This window comes from Hydractinia symbiolongicarpus, chromosome 10, assembly GCF_029227915.1.
Source record: "Hydractinia symbiolongicarpus strain clone_291-10 chromosome 10, HSymV2.1, whole genome shotgun sequence".
Lineage (NCBI taxonomy): Eukaryota > Metazoa > Cnidaria > Hydrozoa > Anthoathecata > Hydractiniidae > Hydractinia > Hydractinia symbiolongicarpus.
The window spans coordinates 8,808,323-8,835,964 of record NC_079884.1 but is presented as its reverse complement, the minus strand read 5'-3'; the positions used below and the strand labels follow the sequence as shown (position 1 = coordinate 8,835,964).

The 27,642-nt window shown below is 34.0% G+C and overlaps 1 protein-coding gene across 1 annotated transcript; it reads left to right on the top strand.

The window, feature by feature from the left end:
* Positions 1 to 143: 143 nt before the first annotated feature.
* Positions 144 to 27,600, top strand: LOC130613277 (centrosome-associated protein 350-like). The gene is made up of 34 exons (XM_057434622.1): positions 144 to 369; positions 966 to 1,009; positions 1,092 to 1,247; positions 1,727 to 1,811; positions 3,739 to 3,927; positions 4,185 to 4,250; positions 4,925 to 5,053; positions 10,540 to 10,704; positions 10,890 to 11,087; positions 11,180 to 11,452; positions 11,597 to 11,713; positions 11,860 to 11,915; positions 11,984 to 12,082; positions 12,166 to 12,273; positions 12,446 to 12,473; positions 12,584 to 12,724; positions 13,598 to 13,732; positions 13,965 to 14,174; positions 14,249 to 14,292; positions 14,513 to 14,902; positions 15,137 to 15,173; positions 16,140 to 16,227; positions 16,305 to 16,372; positions 16,637 to 16,776; positions 16,852 to 18,259; positions 18,348 to 18,532; positions 18,756 to 18,788; positions 19,062 to 19,346; positions 19,707 to 19,862; positions 20,308 to 20,651; positions 21,009 to 21,190; positions 21,377 to 21,820; positions 23,608 to 23,759; positions 24,099 to 27,600. The coding sequence occupies exons 1-34, from the start codon at positions 273 to 275 to the stop codon at positions 27,177 to 27,179; spliced, it is 9,333 nt and encodes a 3,110-aa protein (XP_057290605.1). The 5' UTR covers positions 144 to 272; the 3' UTR covers positions 27,180 to 27,600.
* The last annotated feature ends 42 nt before the right edge of the window (positions 27,601 to 27,642 follow it).

Here is a 27,642-nt window from a genome sequence, read left to right as displayed (position 1 = left end):
TGCATTTTATGTTCAAAGTGTTTATTCCTATCATTTTTTGCTTCTTCATTCAAGCTATATATCGAGTAGCAAAAGTATTTTTTTATTAGTGACTTTAAAAATTTAACTTGCCCTGGGGGACTGAAAAAAGCTAATTTTTATTTTAAAATAATAAAAGCTAGGCTTTAAATGTTTGTAATGTGCTGCCTGATATACTTTATATAACTATTTTATTTTAACTTTTGAACAGACATTTCAAATGAGGTGTCTGTCCAACCAGATGCAAAGACAAAATGAGCTCAAGTTACTTCAAAGCTCGAAAGGTTCATGACCCTAGTTTATATGTGCATGATGGAGAATATCAGAATAGATACGGATCGTCTTTGGCAGGTAAGCATGATTTCATGACATAATGACATGTAATAACTAGTTGTATGTGTTATTGTTTGCTTTCATTGAATCCTATATCATAACAATAAAAAGGTATATCATTGACTAGGATAAAAATTAATAATTGTTGTAAGCTTGTTGAACAATTAGCAAATAAATTTTTCATTCACAAGAAACATGATACAACAGATTGTGTTACACTTATGGTTGCTAGGCAGCTAATGTAACAGTTGCATGCAGAAGGTCTACTTTACTTGTTTTACTTGTTTTTACAACTGAAGTTATATAAAAAAAAATGACGTTGGGTACTACCCTTGTTGGGAATGTCTGCTAAAATGACCAAAATAAATGTGTTAGTATACATTATATCAGCTTTTGGTTGCATACTGCAAATAATTAGGTTTGCTTTGTATCAATACAACTTTCCTGATCATAAAATGTAAAAACCTAACTATTACAATTGCAAATGTGTGCAATGATTTGATTAGAAAAATATTATACCCATGCAATGCATAAGCTTGTAAAACATTCTTTTTTTAGCAATTGTCTGTAGGAGTATGATACTCTTTGTCATTAATGATGTTGTCTTTTTATAGCATTAAATGATGCTTGGTCTTCAGTTACAGCTGCAAAGAAAGAGGTAGTTTTTGTAAACAAATACACTGTTTACACGATGTATAATCGGTACTAGGTATCAATTACAATTACTTTTTTTTATTTAGCTCACAAAGGTCCATACAAGAATTCGCCAGTCTGTAGAAAGTCCTATCTACGATCCAAAGAATGTTCAATTTACTGATTTTCCTCCTCCTCCAGCTAGAAAAAGCAAAGACAATCCTCACATTGAAAGAAGATTGGTTTATGAAAATCCTCAAGAGGTAACTGAATGTTTTCTTTTCTTCTCAGTGACTAAACTAGCTTTTGGAAAAATCATACTTTTCTACTCCAACAACCTGATTATATGACAAAAACCTTTTTGACATTTTAAGAGTATTAAAAATCTCTATAATTTAAGTATTACTCCCTCTACATTGAAACCTATCACCCTAATTTTTATATAACTCAGTCTGAAGTAGATGTTTTTACGAAATAAGGACATTACATGACAAAATATTCAACAATAAGAAGTCTTCAGTTATCAAGTTCAACATTCAGCATTTTCATTATATGGTCTTTGAAAGATTTGCAATTTTATCTGATTTTCTTATATATTTTTGTTGTTTTATTAAATTGTTACTTAAGTACAAGCAAATGGGAAAACAACATTTGAAATTTAGAAAAAAAAACAATGTATGTGTGCATCCAATATGGATATCATTGTCACTTTTAGTACTACCACCTGTATTTTTATTTATAGGTACGATATCGCAAAGAAAATATACCTCCATTGAGTTATCCAGAGCCAAGTTTTAAAGCTACAGAGTATTTGCAAAAACAAAAAGGTAACATAATATTTGGAGAATTTAGTTTATAGTTCTAAATGTCTACTACTTTGAGGGCCATAATCAACAAGTCTAGAGAAAGTAAAAGTATAATTAGACTAAAACTATATTGTCAATTAACAACCTAGTATGTAAAGTTTGGAAGCAAACCTGCAAGAAATAAAAGAAAGAGAGCAGGATGTTATAAATGCCCTAAAATTCCATTTTTTCTATTGTTAAAAACTAATTAAAATTATGTATTTCATATTCTTTTATAATATTTTTGATTTTAGCCCTATGTCAAATACTTGTACTGTAGTTTTTAGGATCAGGCAAATAACTAATAGATGAGTTGCGGCGTTCCATATTGTTTTAATTTTGCATCAGTAACAACGGACATGTACCTGCCTTTTTGCCTGCCTGCGCATTATACAGATATTTGTAAACATCCACAACTTATACTGCCTTTAATGGAGTCGTTGTATTTCATCAAATAATAACACATCTTTTTTCTGTTTCTTTTTTTTACTAGACTTTCTTTAAGACAGTGTTAAAGCGTCCATTAAATAACAGAAAAGTCTTCGATTGTAAAACATAATTTATGAGAAAATAGCAGGGTTCGAATTAGAAAGGTAAAGTTGGTTCGCAAAAATTTCGGCACTCTGTAACAAAGATGTGGCCTGGGAACACCGTAGATCAATGGCCGTTGTCTTGTTCATTAGTAGCTACTTGTTTTTCAACAAGAATTTGTATTTTTTGTGACCTGCGAGTTTTATGCCCTTCCCTGCGTTATTTTTTTTTTATGTTGGAGACAAGTGGGAGATGTTTAAACTTGTAAACCCCAAACACGAGAACTGAGTGTCTGAGCTAGCGACTCTCTCAGTTTTAATTTTCTTGTCTCCGATAGCCGAAATAACGTTGCAAAAATAAATAAGTTATTTTAAACTACAGCCAACACTATAAAACCATAAATTACCTTCTATCCAGGATGCTGTGAAAAGTGTTGTTCATATTTTTTACACAGACCACAACGTATTTTTTTCACTTTTACTCCACATAAATCTTTTTCTTATAAGCAATTTAACACAGCCTACCATTTATTTACTGTTTTTACAGAGGCTGTAAATTCTGATATTTTTCTGCGTTAAAAAGCTCTAACTGCACTGAAAATAAGAACACTGATTTTCTGTTAAAAACACTTTCGATCTACCTGTGCTATTCTTATTTTATTTTTTTCTTTGTGCTTGCAACTTTACTTATAAAAAGTTAATAATATTAGTTAAACTATTTGCCGATATTGAAACTGAAAACTTTGAAGAAAAAAACACATTTTAAATGGCCTTATGATAAATTAACATGTAAATATTATACCCAATCATTTATAATGAGCTGCACTTGGCTTTTCAGAAACAAATGTTCTGAAACTTGATCACTTATTTTCAGTCAAAACTTCAATAAATATGTACAAGTGAAATACGCTAACGGAAAGGGTTATTATTTTTTCTCCCGGCATAAAATAATCAAGCAAAACGTGAGAATTAAATAGAATCACAACAAAAAAAAGAAGGAATGATTAATTTTTAATGTGGCAAAAAAAACAAGGAAGTGATACAAAAATATTTGATTCACAATTTTATCATTTTCTTTGCAAAGTGATTCGCAAAAATGGCATTTCAAATTGCAAATTGTGAACTGCTAATTCCAACCCTAAATAGAACAGATTTAAAGTGCCTCAATTTTATTGCAAAGCTTATGTGTTTATATGTTTAAAATAAAAGAGTTAAAAATCAACAGCTAAAATTTGCATAAAAAGCAGAACCTTAAGAAAAGAATTTAAATGTTGCATTTATTTCACTTTTCACTTAATTTGTTTGTTTTCACACATATAATTCTACCCAAGAAAATACTTTATTTTAACATTACATGTTTTGTTTTGTTGTTGACACAGATCTACAGATCAATACACTTAACAAGTTTATCCCAACACGTAAAGAACTGTACGATGTAAGGAAGCCAGATGCCAATTTCAATGCTCCTGATTTTAATTATAACCTTGATCAATTTCAACCAAGAGACAAAAGTCACATTAATTCCTCACTCCTTGGAAGGTCACTGCTGTCAAATCAACAAAAGAGTCGTACGTATTCAGGAATTTTATAAATTAAATTCTGTGCAATTGGATTATTATAAACTGCACCTGTGTATGCGTTAGCACAGTTCATTTTACATGGATTTGTGACTGACTTCTTGTAATGATGAGGTTCATTTAGATGTTTTTATGCTTAAGTTTGTAGTACGTCAGTGCTTTTTTTGTGCATAGCATTATTTTTAAAAACCTTATTTCCTGGATTTTACAGTGTTTCCAATAATTTTAATATGTTTTTCTATTTGTAGATGCTTTGGTAAAACTAAAGGAAAAAATAAATCAACAAAAGTTAAACTCAAGTGTTTCTTCAAACGGTAATATATTACTCTTACACAACAGTTTGCGGTAACACTCGTCTGTTCACAGAGGAGTTCATTTATTTATTCGATTTTTTTCATATTTCAATTTTTTATCTGTTGGCCATTTAAAAATTTCATTTTTAAGACAATATGAAGTTTTAAACTTTTAAAGCTCTTGTTTGGTAAGGAATTCTTGGAGTATTTTCTGAGCTAATATTTTTCTTTGTTTTTTTTTAATTAAAAGGTTACAAGTGAGTTTATGCTCTGCTTTATTCTTTCTGATGATTAACCATATTTGATAAGGGGTTTTTCAAACATTATAAATGGGCTGGATAGGGTTGTTTGTTTGGGCTGACTTCTCCTCTTACCTAACATGACCTTCAATAGTTTAACAAAAAATTACCAACATGTAAAATCTAGCAGGACAGAAGTATGAACTACTGTTGCTAATTGGAACTGGCAAACATTCTAAACAATTACATTGTAAAGTATTTTTAATGAAAACTGTGTAGCAAACATTGATATTATAATACCTGTATACATCTGTCTGTCAGGCAAAATGATAAGCGCAGTAGCCAGACACATGAAATGTGGTAAAAAAGGACGGAAGGATGAACCCATGGATTTATCTACAAGAGCCCCGACTAGTTCTATAATAATGCTAACCAATTTTTCCCACATTTTTTTAGATTCTATATTTCCTGAAAAGAAAAATCATACAGAAAGTGATCCTGTTCAAAGAACAGATAATGCAGTTAATACACAAGGACATATGCATAGAAAAATTACTACTGCTCCATCTGCTCCAACTTACAAAGGTGATTATTCTTTTGATGTACATGTTTTTTATTACAGTTTGTTTGGTCTATTGGCTATTTGTTCATCATTATTAAATTTTAAAAAACAAGTTAAATGATTCTTACCTTGATGAGGTAACTTGAAGGCTTCACCAGTCTCTAATACTATTGTATTGGTTACTGAAAGATAACAACAGAATTAACACAAATCGCAATATCAACATTGCCACCAGTAACACAATTTTAAAGCCAACACAAGTAGAATATCAAATTGCATGCTGCAACTGTTTGTCATAGTCAACATGACAAACAAATTAAAATCATCAAAAAAAAACACAACGGTAATCACTACAATCAATTATTGTAGAGATATTTTGGATGTCTCCAAAACCTCAAGCAACTTGTTTGGAGACGCTCCATGTTTTGTCAAGCAGTCGGCTAATTGGTGTTTTCCTTCAACCCACTTGACAGTAATCTCATCTTGTTCCACCATCTGCCTCAATCTGGCTATATCAACTCGCAATCTCAAATCCTTTGTGACATTTGTCGTTTTCAAGGTTTCAAATAATGACTTGTTGTCGATAATACAAGTGATCTTTGGAACCTTCGTCAACTTGCAGATTTGCTGTATGACATTGGCCAAATAAAAACTAGCATCAGCTCCTTCACTCAGAGCAAGTGTTTCCGAAGCAATTGGGCTTTTGGTTACCCTTTGTAGTTTTTTTGATTGCCAGCAGATTGGTATAACTTCGCTCAGGTGTTTCACAAATATGATGAATGCACCTTGTGATGATCCACACTTCAAACTGGCATGAGTTGCATCTGTGTAGCAAATAATTTCACAATTTTTCATATTTGCAATTTTGGCAATGGTTATTGCAACATGCTTGCTCTTAATTTTTCGAATAATCTTGTTGGCATCTTTCAAATTTTGAACTGTAGGTTCCTTGCCATAATTAGACGTTTGGCAACTATCATAAGCCACATCAGGGCGGGTTTGTCCGGCCACCCAAGCAATTTGCCCACTCAACGATCTCAGCATGGTCTTTTCCTTGCTAGTCAATTTTCGTTCATTGTTAACATCATTTTCAATATTAACAGTTATCAAAGACTCTATATAGCTCACTTGATTAATCTTAATTTTGCTTTTAAATTGATCCACATCTAATCCTAGATACTTGAAGGTTGAGCTTGATTGCGTACTGATTTTGAACGTTTCGAAAAGTTTAGCAATAACTTCTTTGTGGAAAGCTGGACTACCACCATACACAAAGTCATCAACATGGCAAACAAGAATTCCAGTGATTTGCTTGACTCTATACCAGTAAAACACAGCAGGGTCGTAGGTACACATTTCACCACCAAGTTTCAACATTTCACTTCTCACTCGTTTGTACCATGCTCTAGATGCATCGTTTAACCCATACAAACATCTCTTTAGTTTCCACACTGTTCCCAATGACAATGTGTCTTTTGGTGGTTGTAGAAACAGTTCTCTTTCAATAGCATCTCCCTGAAGAAAAGCTGCAGTGATATCAAGTGAATTGATCTGCCAATCATTGCTAACTATGATAGCCATAGCAAGTCGAAGACTTTGTTTGCCACAAGTTGGAGAATCTGTTCTCAACGATTGTGAATTTTCTTCAAAGCCTCTAGCCACCAATCTAGCTTTCACAACCCTTTTTTCACCTTTGAACTTCTCAGTTATGACCCATTTGCTTGATACAGTTGTTTGACCAGTGTCTGGAACTTCTTCGAAGACATCATTTTCTTTTAAATTCTGCAATTCTCTCTCCTTCGCATCAACTACTTCCTGTGAAAACATATCGACATCACACATATAGACAGGGAATTCCGGATTTTCCAGCTCGACCCATTTGGACACATCATTCCAATTGATGCTTTTTGGCTTTCTATCACCATCATTAGACACATTAACCCAATTTTTATAAGTGCCACTTCTTTTGGGTTGTGCTGAGAGAACTCTTGCACGATACCATCTTCCATTTAGATTGTATTTGATGTATGATTTTGCTTTTGGTTTCGATTCAACTTTCTTGGATTCTGTAGATGGTCTTCTGAAAATGTCACTTGTACAACCACTACCTTCGTCTTCTTCAGTTTCATTATTTTTATGAGTATCCCTGTTTTCCTCAACTTCATTTTCACTTGTGCCAGAATCTTCTTGGTCATTTTCGTCTACATTTCTAGCTTGTTCTTGATGATATTGCTCTACATCTTCAGAATCATCATAAACATCTATCACATTCTTATCAGCTGTGTCATCATCATCATCATCATCATTATCATAATCATCACCACCATCATCATCATCATCATTATCACAATCATTGACGCTATCGTTCATATCACACAACTTATTCAAATGGCTTTCCTTCCTTTTGACATGATCTGACTTGAATTCACTAACTTTACAATTTTGGCTATGTTTCATCAACTGACAGGGATGCACTCGGTAAAAGTTACCACCATGTCTGACAAGCACCATTTGACCATCTTGTCCCAAAACCACACCTGGACCTTTCCAACCCTTGGTGTTTTTGCGCTTGTAGAAGACTTTTTCTCCATTCAAATACGTCTCATCAGAATATGTTCTAACATTATGTCTCAGCGCTCTTTTAATTCTCTCACTGGATTCTGCTTTAATGAAATTCTCCCTTGCCTTATGCAGAGCAGATAGATTTTTTCTCACTATTTCACTTGACGTAGTTGGCTCCAATGCTGGTAAATGATCTGTCAGAATAGTGGGTGTGTTCACATTATGGCCAAATACCAATTGGTTTGGGCTGTAGCCACCATGATTCTGTAAAGAATTCTTTGCGCTGAGGGCCCATGCTAGTGCTACGTCTGGTTCACACTTCGTATCTTCAATTGTCTTGAACATGGTCTCTGCCAGAATTTTATTATGTCTTTCCACAATACCATTGCTGAAAGGAGATTTGCCTGCTGTTGTTTTTGTCTCAATATTGAGCTTTTCATTCATTTCTTGTAAAACCTCATTCGAGAATTTACCACCATTGTCAGTCAAGATTGTACTTGGTGATCCGAAGTATGCAATCCAAAATCTAAACACTCTACTGACAATGACATCTTTATGTTTCGATTTGATAAGACATCCAGCAGAGTAACGAGTTGCAGCATCAATGATATGTAAGATGTGTTGTTTATTATGTTCATAAACCTTTAAATCCATACATATTACTTGATTAAAAGTGTTTGTTAGAGGTATACCCACAACTGGTCTACTGTATGGCCTTTTATATTTGTGACATATTTCACAATCATTGCAACATTCTTCGATGCATGACAAAAATTCCTTGTCATACAAATTACTATCCTTTACAAGTTTGAGTAGCTTATCTTTGCCAGCATGAGCGAATTGGCGGTGCAGTTTCATAGCTTTCTTCATTTTCTCTGTCTTACTAATATTTTTCAAATTTTCTCCATGTAGAATGATTTTTGTTCCTTTTTGAGCATCAAGATCACAATGTGTTAGTGGAAGACAATAGTGTCCTGTTGTGGTACATATTAAGTTAATTCTTTCCTTCCCAATAAGGGCCAAGTCACTGGTAAAATCTAACTTCATACTGAGAGACTTCATGGTACTACGACTAATCAGTAGTGGTATTTCAATCTCTACTATGTCAACAGACAATTTATACTTGTTGCCACCTAGAATAACTGGTATTATTAGATTTCTTGTAGCTTTCACTTCCTTTCCATCACCAAATCTATATATAGAATCAGTACTATTTGAAACTACAGCATTTTTATCTGATTCAGAGAGAGTCCCAAGATATTCATCCATCCATTTCTCCCCAGCCACTGTCTTTGTACAGCCAGAATCCAAGACACCTCTACCAAAGGATTCTCCAACAAGACAATATTGCCTTTGGTCTGGAGAGGCTGCAAAAAGGGTGATATGGATCTCATTTACATCTTGTTTCTTTTCTGTAGGTCTATTGTTCTGTGATCTGAAACCTCTTTGCTCTTGATTTCTATGAGGACATTTATTAGCAAAATGTCTTGTTGAATCACATTCATGGCACCTCATGAGTTTCCCATCCTTATCAACAGGATTCATTCTTGAACGTGTATTCCTTGACAAGCTGTCCTTGGTATCAGCATGAAGATTTCCATATAAGCATTCTTGTTTCACAGGAAGAGCTCCCAAATGTGCAGCGTCTTCTGCTGTGTTCAGTTCTCCAAATATCTTCATGATTGTGTCCTTCATATTCTTATACTTGAGTTCTGCACAAGTTGTACGAGCCAGTTTTTCATTTTCTTCAGACATATTCGCAGCTGTGAGAAGAAAATATGCCCTGACAGCTTCAGGCAATGCCATATCATATTTGGATATCTTATTGTAAAGCTTCTCAAACTGCACAATAAAATCAGGAAATTTGTCTCCACTATTCCTCTTATAGTCATAAAACTCTTTAAAAGCAATAAATGCTCTTGTGCTTTCATCTTTCAAATATATTGAATCTAGCTTAGATATAATCTTGTCCAAACCATCATCTGATCCCACTTCTGCAGGTGTCAGGTCGCGTACTGCCTCCCGTGCCCGACCAGTCAGTGACAGGTATACAGCTGGACCTTGCTTTTTCTTTGGTAGTTCTGTAAACATCTGCCAGATCTCCAAATCGTTCTTCCAACTGCTATAGTCATCATCCTCTTTAAACGCTGGTGGAGCCTTCAATGTTGTTGTTGCCATTGTTCACAAACCACTTCACTAATTGGTTTGCACACACACGTGTCAACAAATAGCCAACAAAAGGGAAAGTTATCTCTCTTACCTCAAGGAACACATCCGGGTGTGTGCCCTCAATTGCTTTCTTTCAACTCAAATGTCACTCGCACAATGATCATAAATACCAGGCCAGTTGATCTGTACCTTTTAACTCTGCTTCCATTGTTAAATGATTCTTACCTTGATGAGGTAACTTGAAGGCTTCACCAGTCTCTAATACTATTGTATTGGTTACTGAAAGATAACAACAGAATTAACACAAATCGCAATTTCAACAAAACATACTTCATTATTGTCCTGCATAACAGAGTAATCTGGCATAAACATTGGTTTGACTGGACTAATTCAAAAATTTCTTAGAAGGATTGCATAGCCAGCATGCAGCATAAATTTGCACCACACCGTCTTGATTTTTAACTTTTCAGCATTCTTTTATACTCTTGTAGTAAACAAAGATATTCTTGTGAGTGTGTTACAAACTAATGTATCTTCCAACTAACAGAGTTTGTACTACCACGTACTTTTATGAAAATATTTCTAATGTACTAATAATTTAAATTGTTTTTTTTAAATTATCTATTTTAATTGTCAGCAATAACATTGTAAATGAGGTGATTGTTGTACACAACAGCATTATTGCCACATTGCAATATAGTCAGAACTAAGAAGAGAAGGTTTTCTTTGTCAGTTAAATAACAAAATAGAAATGTTTATTATGTTAACTTCTTTTCAGGATTTAATGAACCAGATGCCACCATCACTAAGGCAAAAACTACCCACTTAGTAAGAAAACAAAGACAGATTGATGCTGAAGGGAAAGGTACAAAACAGAAAATTCAAAAACGAAATGACACAAAAGTTAAAAAACATACAAAAGAAAAGCAGTCAAAAACTAAAAGTATTATTCTATTTATTTATATATGAAATATATAGTTTTCTAACTCCCATTTTGTGTATCTAGATTTTTAAAATAACTTCCTCCAAATTGTAATAATAGTGAACAGTGAATTTTAATAACAGTTCGACTATTATCACTGTTAGAACCTTATTATTTTTATTTTTTATTTTTTTTTAAAAAAAAAGGTAAGACAAAGAGAATCACTGCTTCAAGTAAAACAGCATCATCAACAAATCCTATTTCTACTTCCTCATGGAGAGTTGGGCAAGAGATACGAAAAAAGGTTTTGGAAGACATGAAAAAATCTAGCAAAAAAATTGAGTCTGAAATTGAATGCTCCCCTGAAGCCAGTGATCAGCCTGTCCAAAATGAAGCGATGTCAGGTATTATTCTACTTCTTTCTTGTTTGCATGCTTTGTATTCACCACAAAATTGGTTTGATATACCTATGTCGTTTTTACCAAAAAAAAAACAGGTGGTGATAATCATGACAGTGTGAGAGTTGTGAGCGGCACAGATAAAAAAGAAAACTCCAAACTTAATAATGACAATACGGTGGAAGAAGATACAGACAATGAACTAGAGGAACAATTCCTTGATGATCCCCTAGTTAGTGATGATGTGGAACAAAAAAATGAAGAAAAATTCAAAGAGAGCAAGGATGACGATTTTGCTAAACTTACAAAGAATAAAATATTACCTAAAAGTGCAAAAGAGGTACTACAGGAAATGGATATGTCAAGTAAAGGTAATAAAATGACATTGTAAGGTGATAAAGTTTGAATTAGCTATTGATGCTTTACTAACATAGTGACCCATCTGCCAAATCTTATTGCCATTTTAACAGAACTAACTTTGCAGAGTTGTTTATTGTATAAATATGTCTATTAAGAGTCGACCCACAGTCCTTACAGCAAAAAGGTTGTCACAGCTGTTATTGACACTGGTTTGAAAAAGTCTCAAAAGATAAAGCTTTGCAAGACTTCACCACCAGTTAAAAGGAAACTGGGTATGATAAAGATTATATCTTAAATTTAACGTTACACAATATGCATTTGAAAACGAAATCTAGGAACAATTTCAGCAATTATTTGTTTACACTGAAAGGTATTAAAAGGTTCAGACTGTGTTGTACTAAAATGTATTGTCTTCCAGAAGAAGATATGTATCCAAAGCGAAAAATTCGGCACTATAACCAAGATGAAGTCAAGGTATGCCATATAAAATTCATGTTTCTGTCTTTTTTTACAATGCCTCAAGTCATTTTATTTCCTGTTAGAAATACATGGCTAAACAACAAAAAGAACGAAAACGTAAGCAACTTGATGAAAAATATAAACAGCAAATTTTAAAAGACGCACAACAAAAAAAGCTACAGGTGAAGATTAGTCAACTGTATTAAAGTTTACTTTTTGTTTTTAATGATGTTACTTTTTACTAAATTTGTTTAAATTGTTTAAGGAGTTATATGATAAACAAAAGCAATCTGTCAAAGAAAGTCTTGATGCCAGAAAACGTCATATGTATGGTGACACTTTCATTAAACATAGACCTACTAAGAAAGCAGTGGTATGTACTTATGTTGATGTGTTAAAGTATATATTTTACCTTTGCTTTTCTGCATAGTAATGTTTATAAACACTTTAGTTCAGTGCAATAAACATATTTCACATGTTTTATTAACTATTGGGTTTCCTTTTAATTATTGTTTTAACGTTGTTCGAAATTTTGTTTGATTTAGGATGCAAGGGAGATGACAAAGAGACCAGGTAATGCTGAAATATATCAATTTTTAGAAATTGTGAAACTCTACACAATAGTCAATAATTAATTTGACACAACCAAATCTATGTTTTTTATTATGTTATGCTTAATTCAGGTGTCAGTAAATTACAAGGCAACAAGTTCCATGAAAAAGAATTGACACCAAATGAATTTTTTAATGATTCGCTAGATGAGCAAAAGTTTGCTGGTCTTACTGAAGTTGTGATTACAGGAAAAAATGGATTACTATCTGAAGGTAACTATTATTATTCCCTTTCCAAGTGGATGTTGTTTACTGGATAAAAGAATATGCATATACTGGATAAAAGAATATGCAAATTTGACAAAATAAGTCTAATTGGTTTATTGGCTATTTAAACATTACATCCTAAATAATTGACATCATCTCCTGTGTGGATAACTAGGGACCACCTTAGACCAAAATGGGACTAATTTCTAAAGCTGAGTCAACCCATCTGTTTCAGAACAGATGGAGTAATGGCTTAATTAAGAAACCTTGACAGCAGTTTACCGCCATCTTTTAAGCGTCCATCAACAGTACATGATCCTATACATTATTTTGATCAGAATTTCAAGCTCTAACTAAAGAGGCAACTGGTAAACAAAGTTCTAAAAAACAATTAGTGCATATTTTCAGGTCTTTGCCAATGTCAAAAAAAATTTTGAAACCTCACATCTTTTCAACCGTTTGTTAAAAACACATTATTCTATGCATTATTTTGATCAGCATTTTTAGCTTTACACAATACAGGCAACAGGTAAATAAAGTTCCAAAAAAAGTTTTATGTATTGTCAGTTCCTTGCTGGCATCATTAAAATTTAAGTGACAATTTTTTTTAAATGTTTTTCTGCCTAAGTGGTTTCCAGGAACCCTTTATAAAGCTATGTTTAATTTCAGTTATGAGTCTTTTACAACTTCATTTTACGCAAATTAGACTTCAAAAATCTGTGGAAAAGAAATGTGATTCCTTGTATATAGTTATAGTTCATAGATTCAATAGCTATAGCTCATTAAATTGTGAATTTGTATGTTTTTAATTTGTTGTGTAAAACATAATGTAAATGCATCGACTGAAACGATTACTTTTGTATTTTTGTAAAATTTTAGATCAAGTACTGGATTCTGAATCGTCTGGTTCTGCACTAACAACAAGACGTCACCCAGCTTCTATGAGTGGGAGGTCTAGTAGTTCTTATTATGAATTACCACATGAGCTTTCAAGTGGGAAATTTGACAGTGAATGTGAGTGGATCGTTCTGTCTTCCTGAGTAGCAGTAGTATTTAGACTAACCAAAGGTTTATACCATAATCAAATTAAATATAACTGAAAAGTCTGATTTGGACTTTTGTATTATTATGTAAAGTAGCCTTGTTGTTAGGCTTAGTAGAGAAATTTATGATCAAGTAAACAAATCTTTGACCTTTAATTTCTGTCATAGGTTTGATACATTTACCTGCTACTTTTAAAATTTAGATATCCAACCACCTGTCGGAGTAAACAAAAGCAAAGCAGATCGTGTTGCTGCCATTCGAGCAACTGCAGCTGCACTTAAACAACGTCTAGATATGGAAGCTAAAAGACTAAGCAATTTGGTGCATAATAAACAAGAAGAAACCAGATGGGCACATCCTATAATTTTTGATGAAGAGAATACAAATGCTGATACGCTTGGTGAGATTCCAGGTTAGTGGTTTGTTATTAACTTGATATTTTTTATTTGAGATATTCAACTGATGGATTTCCTCTGTTTGTCTCAGGTATAAGAAACATTGACGAACAAGCCTCATTAAATGATAAATTGGTAAGTTTATTAAATGTTTATAAATTTTATTGGCGCTTTATATGCCCCACCTTTCGATAGAACATTTGAAGACTCAATACCATCAATCTTCTAATAAAACTAATTTGGGCTTAAAAATAGTTGTTTGGCGTATTACTTAACCACATTTGTTCGATACTTTCAAATGAACTTGATTTACTGAGACAGATCTTTTTAACCAAGATTTTTTCTTTTTTCAAAGAAAAAAATGGATGAAGCTGCAAAGAAAATTCAAGCCCTGTACAGGGGTCACACAGTCAGGGCAAGTAAAAATTGGCCACTGTCTTCAGGAAAGTCGTTGTACCAAACTTTAGAGGAAGGGCGTAGGAGAGCATTTTTGGCTGATATGAAGTCTGAATTACCTGTACAACTTGCAAGTCAAAATTATCCATCAATCGCGATTGGTGAAAAGGCAGTTGATTATAGCTCCGATAGTGTTTCATTCTCTTTGGAACATTCATCAAAGAAGATAGCATCTACCGCTTCTCTGATAGATAGCGCATTGCATAATTCAAACGTCTTGTTATCTGATGCAGAAAAATCAGTATCAAATATAAGAAGTAAAAGTTCTAAACGTTCATCAACTTTCGAGGTATGTGTAAAATAATTACATATATAATTTCTTTAAGATGCGTCCAACAATAAATCTGTCTACAGTTTACAGATCTGTATTGTACAGATTTGTTTATGGTGGGAACTATACCATTAATAAGAGTTAGGCAGAAGTTTACATAATTTTTTAGTTTTATCCTGAAAATTGCAAATTTGATTAACACTATAATTCGTTTTAAGCAAAAAACTCATGTAATTTTGTGTATGTTACTAGGATACAAGTAAAGATTCATTTCCAACTTATGGCATGGGTATGTTGTTTAATATTACTATTTAATAACTACAAGATGAATGTGAGGTAGATGGGAAGAGATCAAAACATCCTTGTAAATTTGAATTGTATTTGAAAGTGCAATCTTATAATATCTGCAGGGGGGTTGGGTACAAAGTGCCTGTGGCCTGTTTAATTAGACATAACAAATTTTGTTGGGCATATTACATTTTTGTGAATTTTATAAAGTATGGACATCAATGGAGAGCGTGTTAGAATGTTGTATTTGTTATATAAATATTTATTACATGTATGTTCATCATCAGGTAGCTAACTAACGACATAACTAGGGATAAAATACATACTAGATTTAAAGGAAATATTAATCCCATATAATGACGTCATTTTCATCCCTTTGACGTCATTATATTGCTTTACCTCAAACATCTTTAAATGCGATATTCTACAGTTGTACCATGTTTAATGACATAAGCATTGATATTTCTGGAAAAGTGGAACTTTTTATCTGCATCAGCAAAATTTCATGCAGATATGAAGGTATTTTTTATGCTGATGACATCTTTAAAACCAATTTTATCCAATGCCTATTCATTTTTTGGTTCACAGTTCCCATATCTAACAAGAATCAAGGTTGTAGCATCAGTGAGATATTAAATTATATTTAAAATGAAGAAAATGACCTATTTTAGCTAAGTTTGACATTATGTCTGATCCCTGTGACGTCACTAAATTATCATTATATTTTACCCCTAGAGTTAAAAAGCTTAGGTATAATAGGGTTAAACACTTTTCTGGTTAGATTTAAAAAATGCAAAAAACGTTACAAATAATATTACACTTTTATAGTTTTTATAAATATCATTTCATTTTGATCAACAAACAAAGACATAACGCGGGTGTATTTGAACACTTAAGTTTTCTACAAATTACATAAAATGCCCTTTTTTGTTTGATGAAAGTAGAAACTCTGATGTTTCTTTGTTAGAGGAAATAAAATCACCACAGACCAAGAAATACGACGGTGAAAAATTGAGAAATATACTTGAGAAACATAAAAATACTGCTGCAGACAGGTATTTTACTTACTAACTACATTTTAAAATTTTATTTCATCGGTTATGTTGAGTATAATCCAATTTTTTTGTTGTAGGTACTCAGTGATCAATATATTTGCAAGAAACTATCCTAATTTACATCGACAACAACATCACAAAAATGGTATGTCTCTTCATGTCCTTTTGTGGTTAATTTTAGTTACAGACGTAGTATATAAGTAAAAGTTATACGTAGGAAGTCAGATTCGTACGTTATAGTTTTAAATCTGTCCATATTGTATTAGCCTTTTTATTAGCCTTTAAAAGTCAAGTTCCCTGTGAACAATAACAGGGGAACTTATAGAATTTCACAGTGGTTGTATCCAATATAAGAAATGCGTGGGTGTGGCCATCTTCTCAAAATATTTTGCTTGTATTTTTTTTGTAGTGCTCAACTCAACTGGAACTGAAACTGAAAAAATATTAGCAGATGCGTATGAACATGAAGTTAGAACAAGTGCTGAACCTTCATCTCTAGAAGAATCTTTAAGTGAACCAAGCTATAAAGACATTTTTGACTCCTCTAAGGTAAGTTAAAACGTACAAGTATTTCTAAGCTTGTGTTTGTTAAACTTTCTTAATATCAACCTCTCTGCTATTTAGGCAGCACAGCCTGTCCCAACAGTAACTACCACAACTGTTGCTGAATTGCCAATTGTGGATAAAACGCCAGCACAGCGCATGTTGATGTCACCTAACTTTACTCGTTCAGGCTCCGACGCATCTGAGAAGCTTTTTTCACCGTGTTCTCCGAGACAGGCAACTTTGACTCCAGAAAAGGAACCTCAAGCCACTAAAGAGTCTTTAAAGACTCCAGCTTCTGTGGTGTATTCTTTTACTGAGTCTGAAAGCTCAGAAAATTCTACTCTTGTATCTTCTGCGAAACACACACCTGTGTCATTCAGCGATATAGACCACCATGCGTTGAATCCTGTGTTGACATCAACAAAACGTTCGCCAACGTCTCACGAAAAAGAAAACCAATCAGAAACTCCTTTGTCTCATATTGAAAAGACATCAGCGACTGATAAAAGTAATCGAATGTCTCCCAACACGTTGGAACGACGGTTGCGCGCAGAAATAAATATGTTTGATGCAGTTGGTGACTCTTTGCAACAATTGAATGAAATGGAACGTGTTAGAAATATCGTACAAGCTCAGCAGGAGACAGTCTCTCTTGCTCAAGTTCTCAAATCTCGTCACTTAGCTCATCAACAGGACTTAGAAAAATTATCACTTGATGCTAAAGAAAAAGCTAGGACATCAGCCAAGGAGGTTGAAACTGCGAGACTTGCCACTGCAGAAGCATCAGCTAATGCAATGAAGGCCATTGCTGAAATAAAATCAAAAGCGTCAGAAGATGTTACAACCTTTGCTAAACAGTTAACCGATACTCAACAGCAAGCAACTGCGACCACTTTAGAAGCTGTAAACCGGATTGAGAATGCTAGGCAAGCTGCTGCAGACGCTTACAAATTAGCGGTTGATCGGCAAATAACTGATGTGGAGAAGGTTGCAACAGCAGCTGCTACGGCTGCATCTTCAACAGCTGTTGAAGTTGCATTGCAGCATCACAAACTTCAACTTGAAAAACTTCGCAAAAGTGCATTCCAGAAAATATCACGCACTTATTCGTCTGACTTTTCAAGATCAAAAAATACCTCAAATACTCTAACCTCAGAGGTAACCAAATCTAGTTACTCTGATGACTTTGAAAAGGATCCTGGAACATCTGTAAAATCCTCAACAGAAACCATACCTGACGAAGCCCCGTCGAGCAGTGGTGATAGTACAACACCAAGAGTTGCTTCACAAAAGGATTCGTTAAACTCGCCTGAAACATATACCGAAACTCCAAAAAGCTCTACCCCGAAAAACACTGAGAACATTAGCATCTCTGAAGCCAGTTCGTCAGTTAAAAAGAAGACCGCCACAACTGAAAAAATTTCAGAAGATTTGTCGAGTGAAGACAAAGAATTGTCTGAGGCGTTGTTTAATGTTGAAAAGAAAGGTAGGTTGGTGTTTTGTGTAAACTTTTAATACGATTAAAGAAGGAAAGTTAATTCTGTTAACATTGTCTTTCTGTGTTTTATCGTTAGGGTCGTCAGTAATTGTACCTGAGGAGGAGAGCATACACAGCATACCTGAGGAGGAGAAATTCCATTCGTCGTTCGCCGAGGAAGAGTTAAAACATGATTTCCGCATGGTGTTACCATCAGAGAATCACCGTCGAAAAAGTTTCGGCCAAAAAGAGTATATAATTTCTGGTTGTGAGTCGTCATCAGTAAGTACATAAGTAAGATACGTGAAAAGATTTTCTCAGTTTATAAACAAAGTATTAATTTGGAACACGAATCTCATACAACTGTAGTTTTCCTTATGATTGATCGTAATTTCTTTCCTCGTTATGTTATCGAAAAAACTTTTTGTACCTTGTTTTCCTGTATCTTACGTAATTTGCTCGTTTTTGATTGATACGAGTTCTACTTTATGCTTTTTTATCTTAGGATGAATTGTTGACACCAAGAACTGTTTCAAAGGTAAAAACATTACGTGGTTCCGTCTTCGTTGGTGGAACCCTCAATCATTTTCATGATTTCTTATTCTAGGCTAGACACCCAAGATAACTTTCTTTATAATGTTTTATTTTATATAAAAAATCATCGTTTATTAGCTGGTTATTTATTCCAAGTGAAGCACCTAATTCTCAATCCGTACATTGAAGTACTAATTCCATTTAATATAATTCAAGAAAGTGATTTTCCTCCATTTTGTAGTTTTCGTGTTCAATATTTACATCGTTTGTATTTCAGTGGACAAAGAAACGTTCGTCAAATTCACCATTCGTCGACGAGAATACGTTTGCAAACTTCACTGTAGACATGGTGCGACAATACGTTCAAGAACAAGAAGTACGAGCGAAACATCAAGCAGCATTGTTGGAACTTCGTGAGAAAGCCATTATTGAGAAGACAAAGGCCGAAATGACGTTTTTGGAAATGCAGAAGAAAAGTTTGAAGAACAAAGGTAGCGACGAAAAAATGCCGCCTATTACGAAGAAACAGCGTGCATTATTGATGAAGCTACAAGCTGAACAGGTATCAGTTTGCGATTGATTTATCAGTTAGCAACAGTATGTCCTTCTTCAGTTTTCACGCCTCCTTTGATGTTCCCAGATCTTCTACGTTTTAAATTCCTGCCTCAAAACTCCTAAAAAAATATTCCAAAATAATCTAGGAGATTTGGAATGCTTCACTAGTGTCTGTTTTTTTTAGACTTTTTGGAAGCATCATTTGCCTTATTGTTTTTGCATATTCTTACTATATTACGTGAATTACGTTGCACTGTGGATTTTTTACAAGAGGATTTTTTCGGTGTTTTGTTTTAAGTTTTACAGCGTTAGCACTTTGGCTGCCTACATGAGCAAAATAATAACTTATTTTTTGCTTTTCTCTTAGAACGAGATACGAAGGTTAAAAGACGCACACAAGAAGGCCAGTTATGAAAGAAAAGCACTTCTGCATCAGGAAAAGGAAATTCAAAGAATAAGAGAGTCTACACAAAAGATTTGGAATAAAATGGATAATCTTGATTCATCACAACAAGGAACCAAGGTACTGTGTTAACAAGAATCAGTCATACTGCAAAAAATACGCTCTTTTTTATGAGCTAATGATTTTTAAGATTTTTAAGATTTTTTCCTTGTTTCTAATAACCGTTAAAATATAAACCCTGTTAAATATATAAAAAGAATAGAAAAAAATATATATAATTTTTTTTCCATATAATGGGCTAATCGAGAAGTTCAGGGATAATGTTGACATGCAATTTTCATTTTTTGAGAGCTACTAACTTTTTTGTTTTAAATTTTTGAAAAACTCTTACTCTTTTCTACAAACTCTATGTTAACCGCTAATGCTTTATTTTTGGGGTGGTTTTTTCGTAAGTTGTTGCCGGCAAGTTCGATTTTGTCATAATGATGATTTAACTAACGGAAATAAATTGTATAAATACTATCCGAACTATGTGAAAAGTGTATACGATGTTCTTTTCGTATAGCTCAGTGTAAGTGGTTCTGTCATATCTGTTGGTACGCCACGTCCCGACTTTAAGGGAGAAACTGATGACTCGATTTCTGAAAATTTCGAAGCTGTTGTGTCAGATGAAATATCTGAAGAAGTTCCCGTAGCTACTGAAAGCATATCAGAAGCTGTGTCGAAGCACTCTTCCACCAAATCCAAGTCTTCAACCACACAAAGCAAAAAAAATGATACAAGCGCTGTATCACCTGAAGATATACCCACAGAACACACATCTTCGATGTACCCAACACGTGGTATTACCTCTGATGCATCCAGCGTGACACAAGATCTAAAAAAGTTGAAGTATATGGCTAGCAAAAGGTAATATTATATGAATGTGTGAATGTGTATCTTTTAGATGAGCAATCAGAAGTGAAATATTATGATGCTTTCAGTATTCACGTCTATACCCAAAAAATGACCAATCAGTAATTAGAATATGAAAATAAGAAGCACCTATCAATTTTTCGGAAAAGCATACTAAAAATGTTTGTGTCGACTAACCAACGTTTTAATGCCACACTGAAAGTGTGGAAACTTTCACTTATCGTCAAACACATTAGTGCGGACAAAAAGATCGGAGTATGCCTTAAGACTGACTCAGTAAAGTCTGTAAATAACTTATTGGCGGTGCACCGGAAATAAAATACTGACTGAATTTATTGATGCTGTTTTTAGATATTTGACAGAACGCGAGAAGAAAGTGCAAATGAGAAAACAACAATTCCATGAAATTATTGAACGAAGGAGCAAGCTAAAAAGTTGGAAACAGCAAATTATCGACGAGGAACAAAAACTAAAAGCTCAAATTAAAAGAGTATTAAAGAAGGGAGACGATAAACTCGAATCTTCGAACCAAGGTACGTCTTGTTGATTTTGAAATGAAATGTAAATGTATTTTTTAGTTTTTGAAATTGATTTGCGAGCATCTTTTGAGATAATAGCGAAACATCCCTCAGATTAATTTTTCGCGACAAGGAAAAGAGGAAAAACCAAGTCTGAAGTTTTTTATGTAGAGTTAATAAAAGCTTTTTAAAAATCTTTAGAATCAGAAGGAGATAGAACATTAACAGAACGTTCTGTGTTACCCAAACCGTCACAAAAACAAGGAAAAAAGGTGTCACCTCGTGAAAAAAATTCCGAAACAGACACTTCAGTTGGTGAATATGCTTCATCTATTGCTGAAGATTATTCATCTGGAAAAGATTCGAGAGATACCAGTGTGGTTGAATTAATTAGTAAACCAGACTCCAAATCATCAAGCTCGCATACGAAATCTGCATCGGACGCGTCGAGAGGGACCTCTAAGATAGTGAAATCATCTAAGGTGGAGAGTGGCAGTAAATTACCTGCGTCTTCTAAAGTATCTCCTCTGTCGTACGAATATTCAAATGATACGTTTGAAGAGACTAGTAAAACACCAAGCAAGAAGAAGAGTTCGAGTACAAGCAGGAAAGAAAGACGGAGGAGTGACGAAGATTCATTTACAGGTGTGTTGAAATACCTTTGAACTTTATTTCGATGTTTTAATGTGTTCTATGAAGTTACTTTGTAGTGTGTTCTCGCTAAAATTTAAGATTACAAGGTTGACTATGGAAGGGAACTGTTTGTACCGAAGACCTGGTCTAAGTCTAATGCATGTTTTTTTCATAAAAACACTCGAGAATAATAAAGAGCACATGCTTGTTTTACACTAAATATCAGTTTGAATTATTCTTAAGATGCTCTTGCCAAAACATGTACTCGTCTTCTACAATGGTGTAACTGAAGCTTACATAAGGGAAGAAAAAAATTGATAACGTTGGCGTTATTTTGAATAGACCCACACTTTGCACAAAAAATTCTTTTCATAGTATTCTCTTTCTTATTTCTTCCGAATTTTTACCAAGCCTTGTTATATGAACTATAAAAAAGATATTTTCATCTTCGTGTAAATAGCAATCTGCTTACGGATAGAAGAACACTTTTTGTTAACATTTTTTAATCTGAATTATTTTTATATTCCTTTTTGTACAGTGTTAGCAATGCGAGGTGAATATACAAGAAAAAAAACATTATGAAATATTATGACTAATACAAAAATATAACTTTTGTGCTTAGTCGCCTAAAAAGATCTCGCTTTAATATTCGCACCACTTTAATTTTTGAAAAAAGCCATTCAATCTTTATTTACTTGGATGTCGAAAGTTAATGTTTATCGTGTAAACAATGCTTTAATAATTCATAACTGTTTATGTTCCTACTTTAACTTTGTAAGGGTGAGGTAACTAAGTTGTTTCACTAATGAAAGAAAAAATGTTTTTTATATCGGATCAATGATTAAATTCTCATTACCACAGCTTTTTAATTTTATATGCTAACGAAACAGGACTAAGCTGATGTTTTTATTTTAATAGCCTTGTTTAATGTAAGCTATTAAAAAACATGTTAATTAATGACGCTTATGTTTTGTTGTCGACGTCATAATGTATGCTTGTGCCCAGCCCTTTTTTAAAAAAAAATTCCTGAGATGTTTATTAAGTTAAATATTCGTGATCACATATCAGCTCAATATCAGCTGATAGGCTCTTGGAGAGAATAGAAGAAATGGAGTGGAATTTACTTCAATGTTTTCTCCACTTTATCGGGTTCACCCGCAGAGGTAATAAAAAATATTCGCAATCTTTTTTGTGGTTGTATCTAGCTGTATTAAAATTCTGCTGCGGAGAGTATACCCCCTTTAGTTAGGGAATGAGGACGGGTTATAGGGAGGTGTGACTTGGCAGGGAGTCTGTACTAAAGTGGGTCATTGACTCCGCGCTAACGTATCTTATCCATTAACATTTTCTTCTGTTATACGCTCCTTTTTTTGATTTTTGACTAAAAGAGTAAGATATGATTTTAAACATTTAGTTTCACAATTGTATAATTCAAAGTTAATGAAACCATTTATTGGTTCGCTTAATATTTTTTTTTCTTCTAATTGTTACCATTTATTTATTAGCTTTATTATATAAAATGTTTACTTAACATTCAAAGTAATTTGGGAGCCGTTTAAAAACCACTTTGTTAAATACGCAAGATGTTCTTCCGATACGAAACTTTCAATGTTTATTTTAACGTTATATTGCTTGTTTGCTTGCTAGTTTGTTTGTTTGTTTGTTTGTTTGTTTGTTTGTTTGTTTGTTTGTTTGTTTGTTTGTTTGTTTGTTTGTTTTTTTGTTTTGTTTGTTTGTTTACTACTTTGCTAATTTATTCTTTATTAATTTGTTATTTGTTTTTTTGTTTGTTATTATAGAGGGTACTTCCGATGCAAGCGATATCGAGCAGCGTTTAAAAGGCTTGGAAAGTGAATTGCATAAAAGGAAAAATGAATTGGAGCATTTACGAAGGAAAAAAGAAAAGGAGAATTTGCGACGCAAGGAGCAAGAGCTTCGTAGAGAGCTTATGGTAAGCATGTGAATACTTCCTCTATTTTGTTGATTGGCTACATAGCTACTTTTGTGTGTTGTTTTTCAGAAACGTGACAATGGTTTGTATTTTGGGGATTTGATAAAGCAAATTTATTTTTGTTTCTTCGTACACTGTGTTCTTTTTTGAGCCTTTCTGCACCTTCCAGAGTCGTAAATTTATTGATACGATATATTCCAATAGCATATACTGAATAATATAATAATAAAGTGATCGACCTTTTAGGAAAAACTCACTGCACCAAAAAACATGTCTATAATATCTCTTTCAGCGTGTAACAAGCGTGTTTCTATGTCCGTTTTTTTGCTACATTTATAGGCTGTCGAGCAGCAAATCAATCGTGAAAACAAAGAAAACGTCCCAGAAAACGGTGCGAGAGTACAACAACCACGAGTACTCTCACCTCGAAATAGCCTCGATTCCATAATACTACCTGAAAAGATTAAATTTCCAAGTGAGAAGGAATCTCGGCGAAGTTTAGACTTCTCTGATAGAGAATCTGATAACGACAGAACGTTAACCGACCAAACAAACGTCGACGTTAAATTAAATCGACATATTACGTCGAAGTCGGACGCCAGTGGTGCTCTTTTAACTAAAAAAGATGCGTCCGAAAAAGCTAAAGATACGTCAAAGTTTGTTTCTACTACGCCAGAACCCGTTGAAGAGGCGTCTTTAATAATACCTCCGCCTAAACAAATTGCGGATGAAGAAGGGCCTAGCACAGCTAGTGAAAAATCAACACCAATTTCCTCTATTTCAGAAAATGCACCTACTGAAAAAGAAGAGACTTCAAAAATTTCGATCGCTGAAGAACTATCTGTGAAAGAAACAGTAAACAAAATAGTTGAAGATATATACGACGACGACTTTTTCGACAGTAATTTATCTTCTAAACCAAAGGTTAGATCGACATGTTTATGCGACGCCGACGACGACGGCGGTGTTTACGAGGATGACTTTGAAGAGACGGATGCTCTTTCCGTTAAATATTCAAGTCCTGAAAGTTTGTCGGAAAGTCGAAAATTGGGAGAATACAAACGAACTGAAAATGACCAAAATGACATTCTAAATGAAGTTGTATCCAGCCGTAGTATCGTTGAGCAAATATCAGAAGTGTTGGATAACCTGTCTGAGAAATCCGACAGTAGCCTCGCTTCAAAGTCCTCAGGTGGTCGCTCTTCGTTTAGTAAACACTCGAGTAAAATTAACGGCGTTCTTAAAACCGAAACAAAACAAGTCTTACCGACAGAGGACGAATCTAGTATTCAAACATCCTTGTCGACCAGTAAGTCCAGCAGACGTCCGACATCAAATGCAAGTGATGTTCCCTCTCAACGTGAGATCAAAACAACAGTTAAACCCGATAAGGATCAGGCGTCTTCACATTCAAAAAGTAGTTCCACATCAAAGGCCACATCGACTAGCAGTTCTGCTGTAATCCAACCTGATGCATTCTCTAAATCGAACGCCAGCTCAGCATTTGGTTTCCACGTAAACGATCGTGTGTTAGTTGAGAAAACTATGCCAGGAACCATAAGGTATCTCGGTAAAACTTCATTTTCACCTGTTCTTGTGGCAGGAATTGAATTAGATAAGGCTATGGGAACGAATAATGGAACCTTCCAAGGTAAAAAATATTTCGAGTGTCCGGAAGATTTTGGATTATTTACGACAATTGAACGGATTGAATTAGAAATTGGTGAAGAGAAAGCAACTAACAAAGACGACTCCACGTTAAGTGAAACCTCCACGGTTGAAGATATTGAGGAATCGCTAAATCATCGCACTCTTACACCAGAAGTTGATTACGATGACGATTTTGAAAAGTCAAGTAGGTCTGCGTCAAATAAAAACGAAATTAAGGATGAAGAATCTTTCTCTAAATCTAGTACATCTGTTAAATCCAGTGAGAAATCGTCTCTCAAATCATCTCAATCATCGTCTTCCGTAAAGTTAGGAGTGACGGATGCGACTTCCGTAAAGTCAGAAGATGTGCGCGAAGCTGTTCAATCTGCATCAGAATCGATCGAATCCTTTTTCAGGGATAAAAATCTTGACATCAATGGACATAAGTTAGGTTTGTTAGATTTAGAACTAAAATCGCGATCGTCATCAGATGTTGAATCACTCGATGGTGAAATACCTTCACCGGAAAAACTCGATTTAACCCCTCTTGCAGACAGTATAACTGACAGTATAATGAAGTCTCTACTGGTTGAATCAATGAAAGCAACGGTGCAAACTTACTCCGCTCAAGCAGACACTGCTAAAAAACAAGATATTTTGGGAATGCCTGAAAAAATGTTAGAAACATCAGAAGCGTATGTTACACCGAAAGCAACAGAAGAATTAAATGACGTAAAAACGATAGAGGATGAAGTTCAAGTACAACCGACGAGAGTTAAAGACGTTGTCCCGACCGATGAACTTTTGAAAGATGCCATATCAGTCATGCTGCGTGTTAAAAACGAGAAGCAAGAAAAACTGAACCAACAAGAAAATTCAGAGAGCGAAACAACTGCTAACGAAATTGCTCGTCCACGAGAACAGAACTTTTTGTCTTTGATCACTGATAAGGATGATGTGGCACAAAGTCCTCCAGAGTTGAGCCATGCTAAGAAGAAAGAAGACGTCGATTCGAAATTACTTGCAGAAAAATTAAACCAATTAAAAAATGTGCATGACCAATTAGGAGCTTTAATAGGCGATGACGAAGACGATATGGATGATGATGAAGATGATATAGATGATGAATTGAAATTTTCCCCGGATGAGGACTTTCTTCTCCCTCCGAGAGGTTTTGAAACAGACATACCTGCGTTACAGATACCATTTACTGAAGAGACCACACGCCAACTGACATATAATGCGTTAGATAAACTACTAAAACGAGAATCTACATTTGAAGCCACGAATGATGTAGTAGATTTCGGTGATAATGAAAATTTAGACGAAGCTAGTACTCAATTATATCAAGAACTAATATTCGATGTTACGAAATCACTTCTGTATGATATAAAAGACTTTAGAGACTTACAGCTAAAACGACGACCTAAGTGGATGAAAATACCACGAAAAACTTTTTCAAAATTTACTCGAAGAACTCATGCACTTAGTGAAGAAGACTTACGTGAAGTGTTAGCCAACCATGTTTGTTCTTCCTTAGACTTAACTTCAGGTCGACCTTCTCTTGAACAATTAAAACGAAGATTACCGTTGAATCTGTCAAAGAAAGATTACGTTGACGCTGTGTTAGTGGATGAGTTGCGCGAAGAAGAAGCACAATGGGTTAATTACGATGAGGACGAATTAAGAGTGAAATACCAACTCGCTGACTCGATTTTAGACAGTCTAATTAATGAAACTGTTCAAATTTTGTCAGCCATACTACTTTAAATTATTTTCTTTTTCCTTTCTTTTAAATGTTTAGACTCACTTCGCTTTGTTAAACTTGCACCGCAAAATTTTTACTCTTTAATTTTTTCTCCTGTTGATTATCAAAAAGCTCCTTAAAACCTAGTGTACTTGATGTCCGTCTTATCAAATAAAGGTTAGAACAAGCAATTCTAATGTCCTAATTTTTTTCTTGATCGAGACACTGGACAAAAAAGATTTTTTACCTTCTCCTAGCCTCTTGTAACAGATGTTAACCATATTTCTGTGCGAAACATTGATACTACCAAGTTTTTCTTTAAACACATGTACAGTATCACCAGGTACAATACAAGTAGTTCATTTATTCATAGATTTTGTATATAAAATAGGTGGATAGTTTTATTATTAAATTATTTCTTAAAATACACCAAATTAATCTTTAGTTTTTTTTGGAAATGCAAAACGTTACAATGAACTGATATTT

Bases quoted from the DNA above. Each gene is read 5' to 3' on its own strand.
- LOC130613277 (XM_057434622.1), top strand. From the start codon at position 273: ATGAGCTCAAGTTACTTCAAAGCTCGAAAGGTTCATGACCCTAGTTTA. The intron at 13,733-13,964 runs GTGAGTGGATCG...TTTAAAATTTAG, and splicing joins TGGGAAATTTGACAGTGAAT to ATATCCAACCACCTGTCGGA. The intron at 15,174-16,139 runs GTATGTTGTTTA...TTTCTTTGTTAG, and splicing joins ATTTCCAACTTATGGCATGG to AGGAAATAAAATCACCACAG.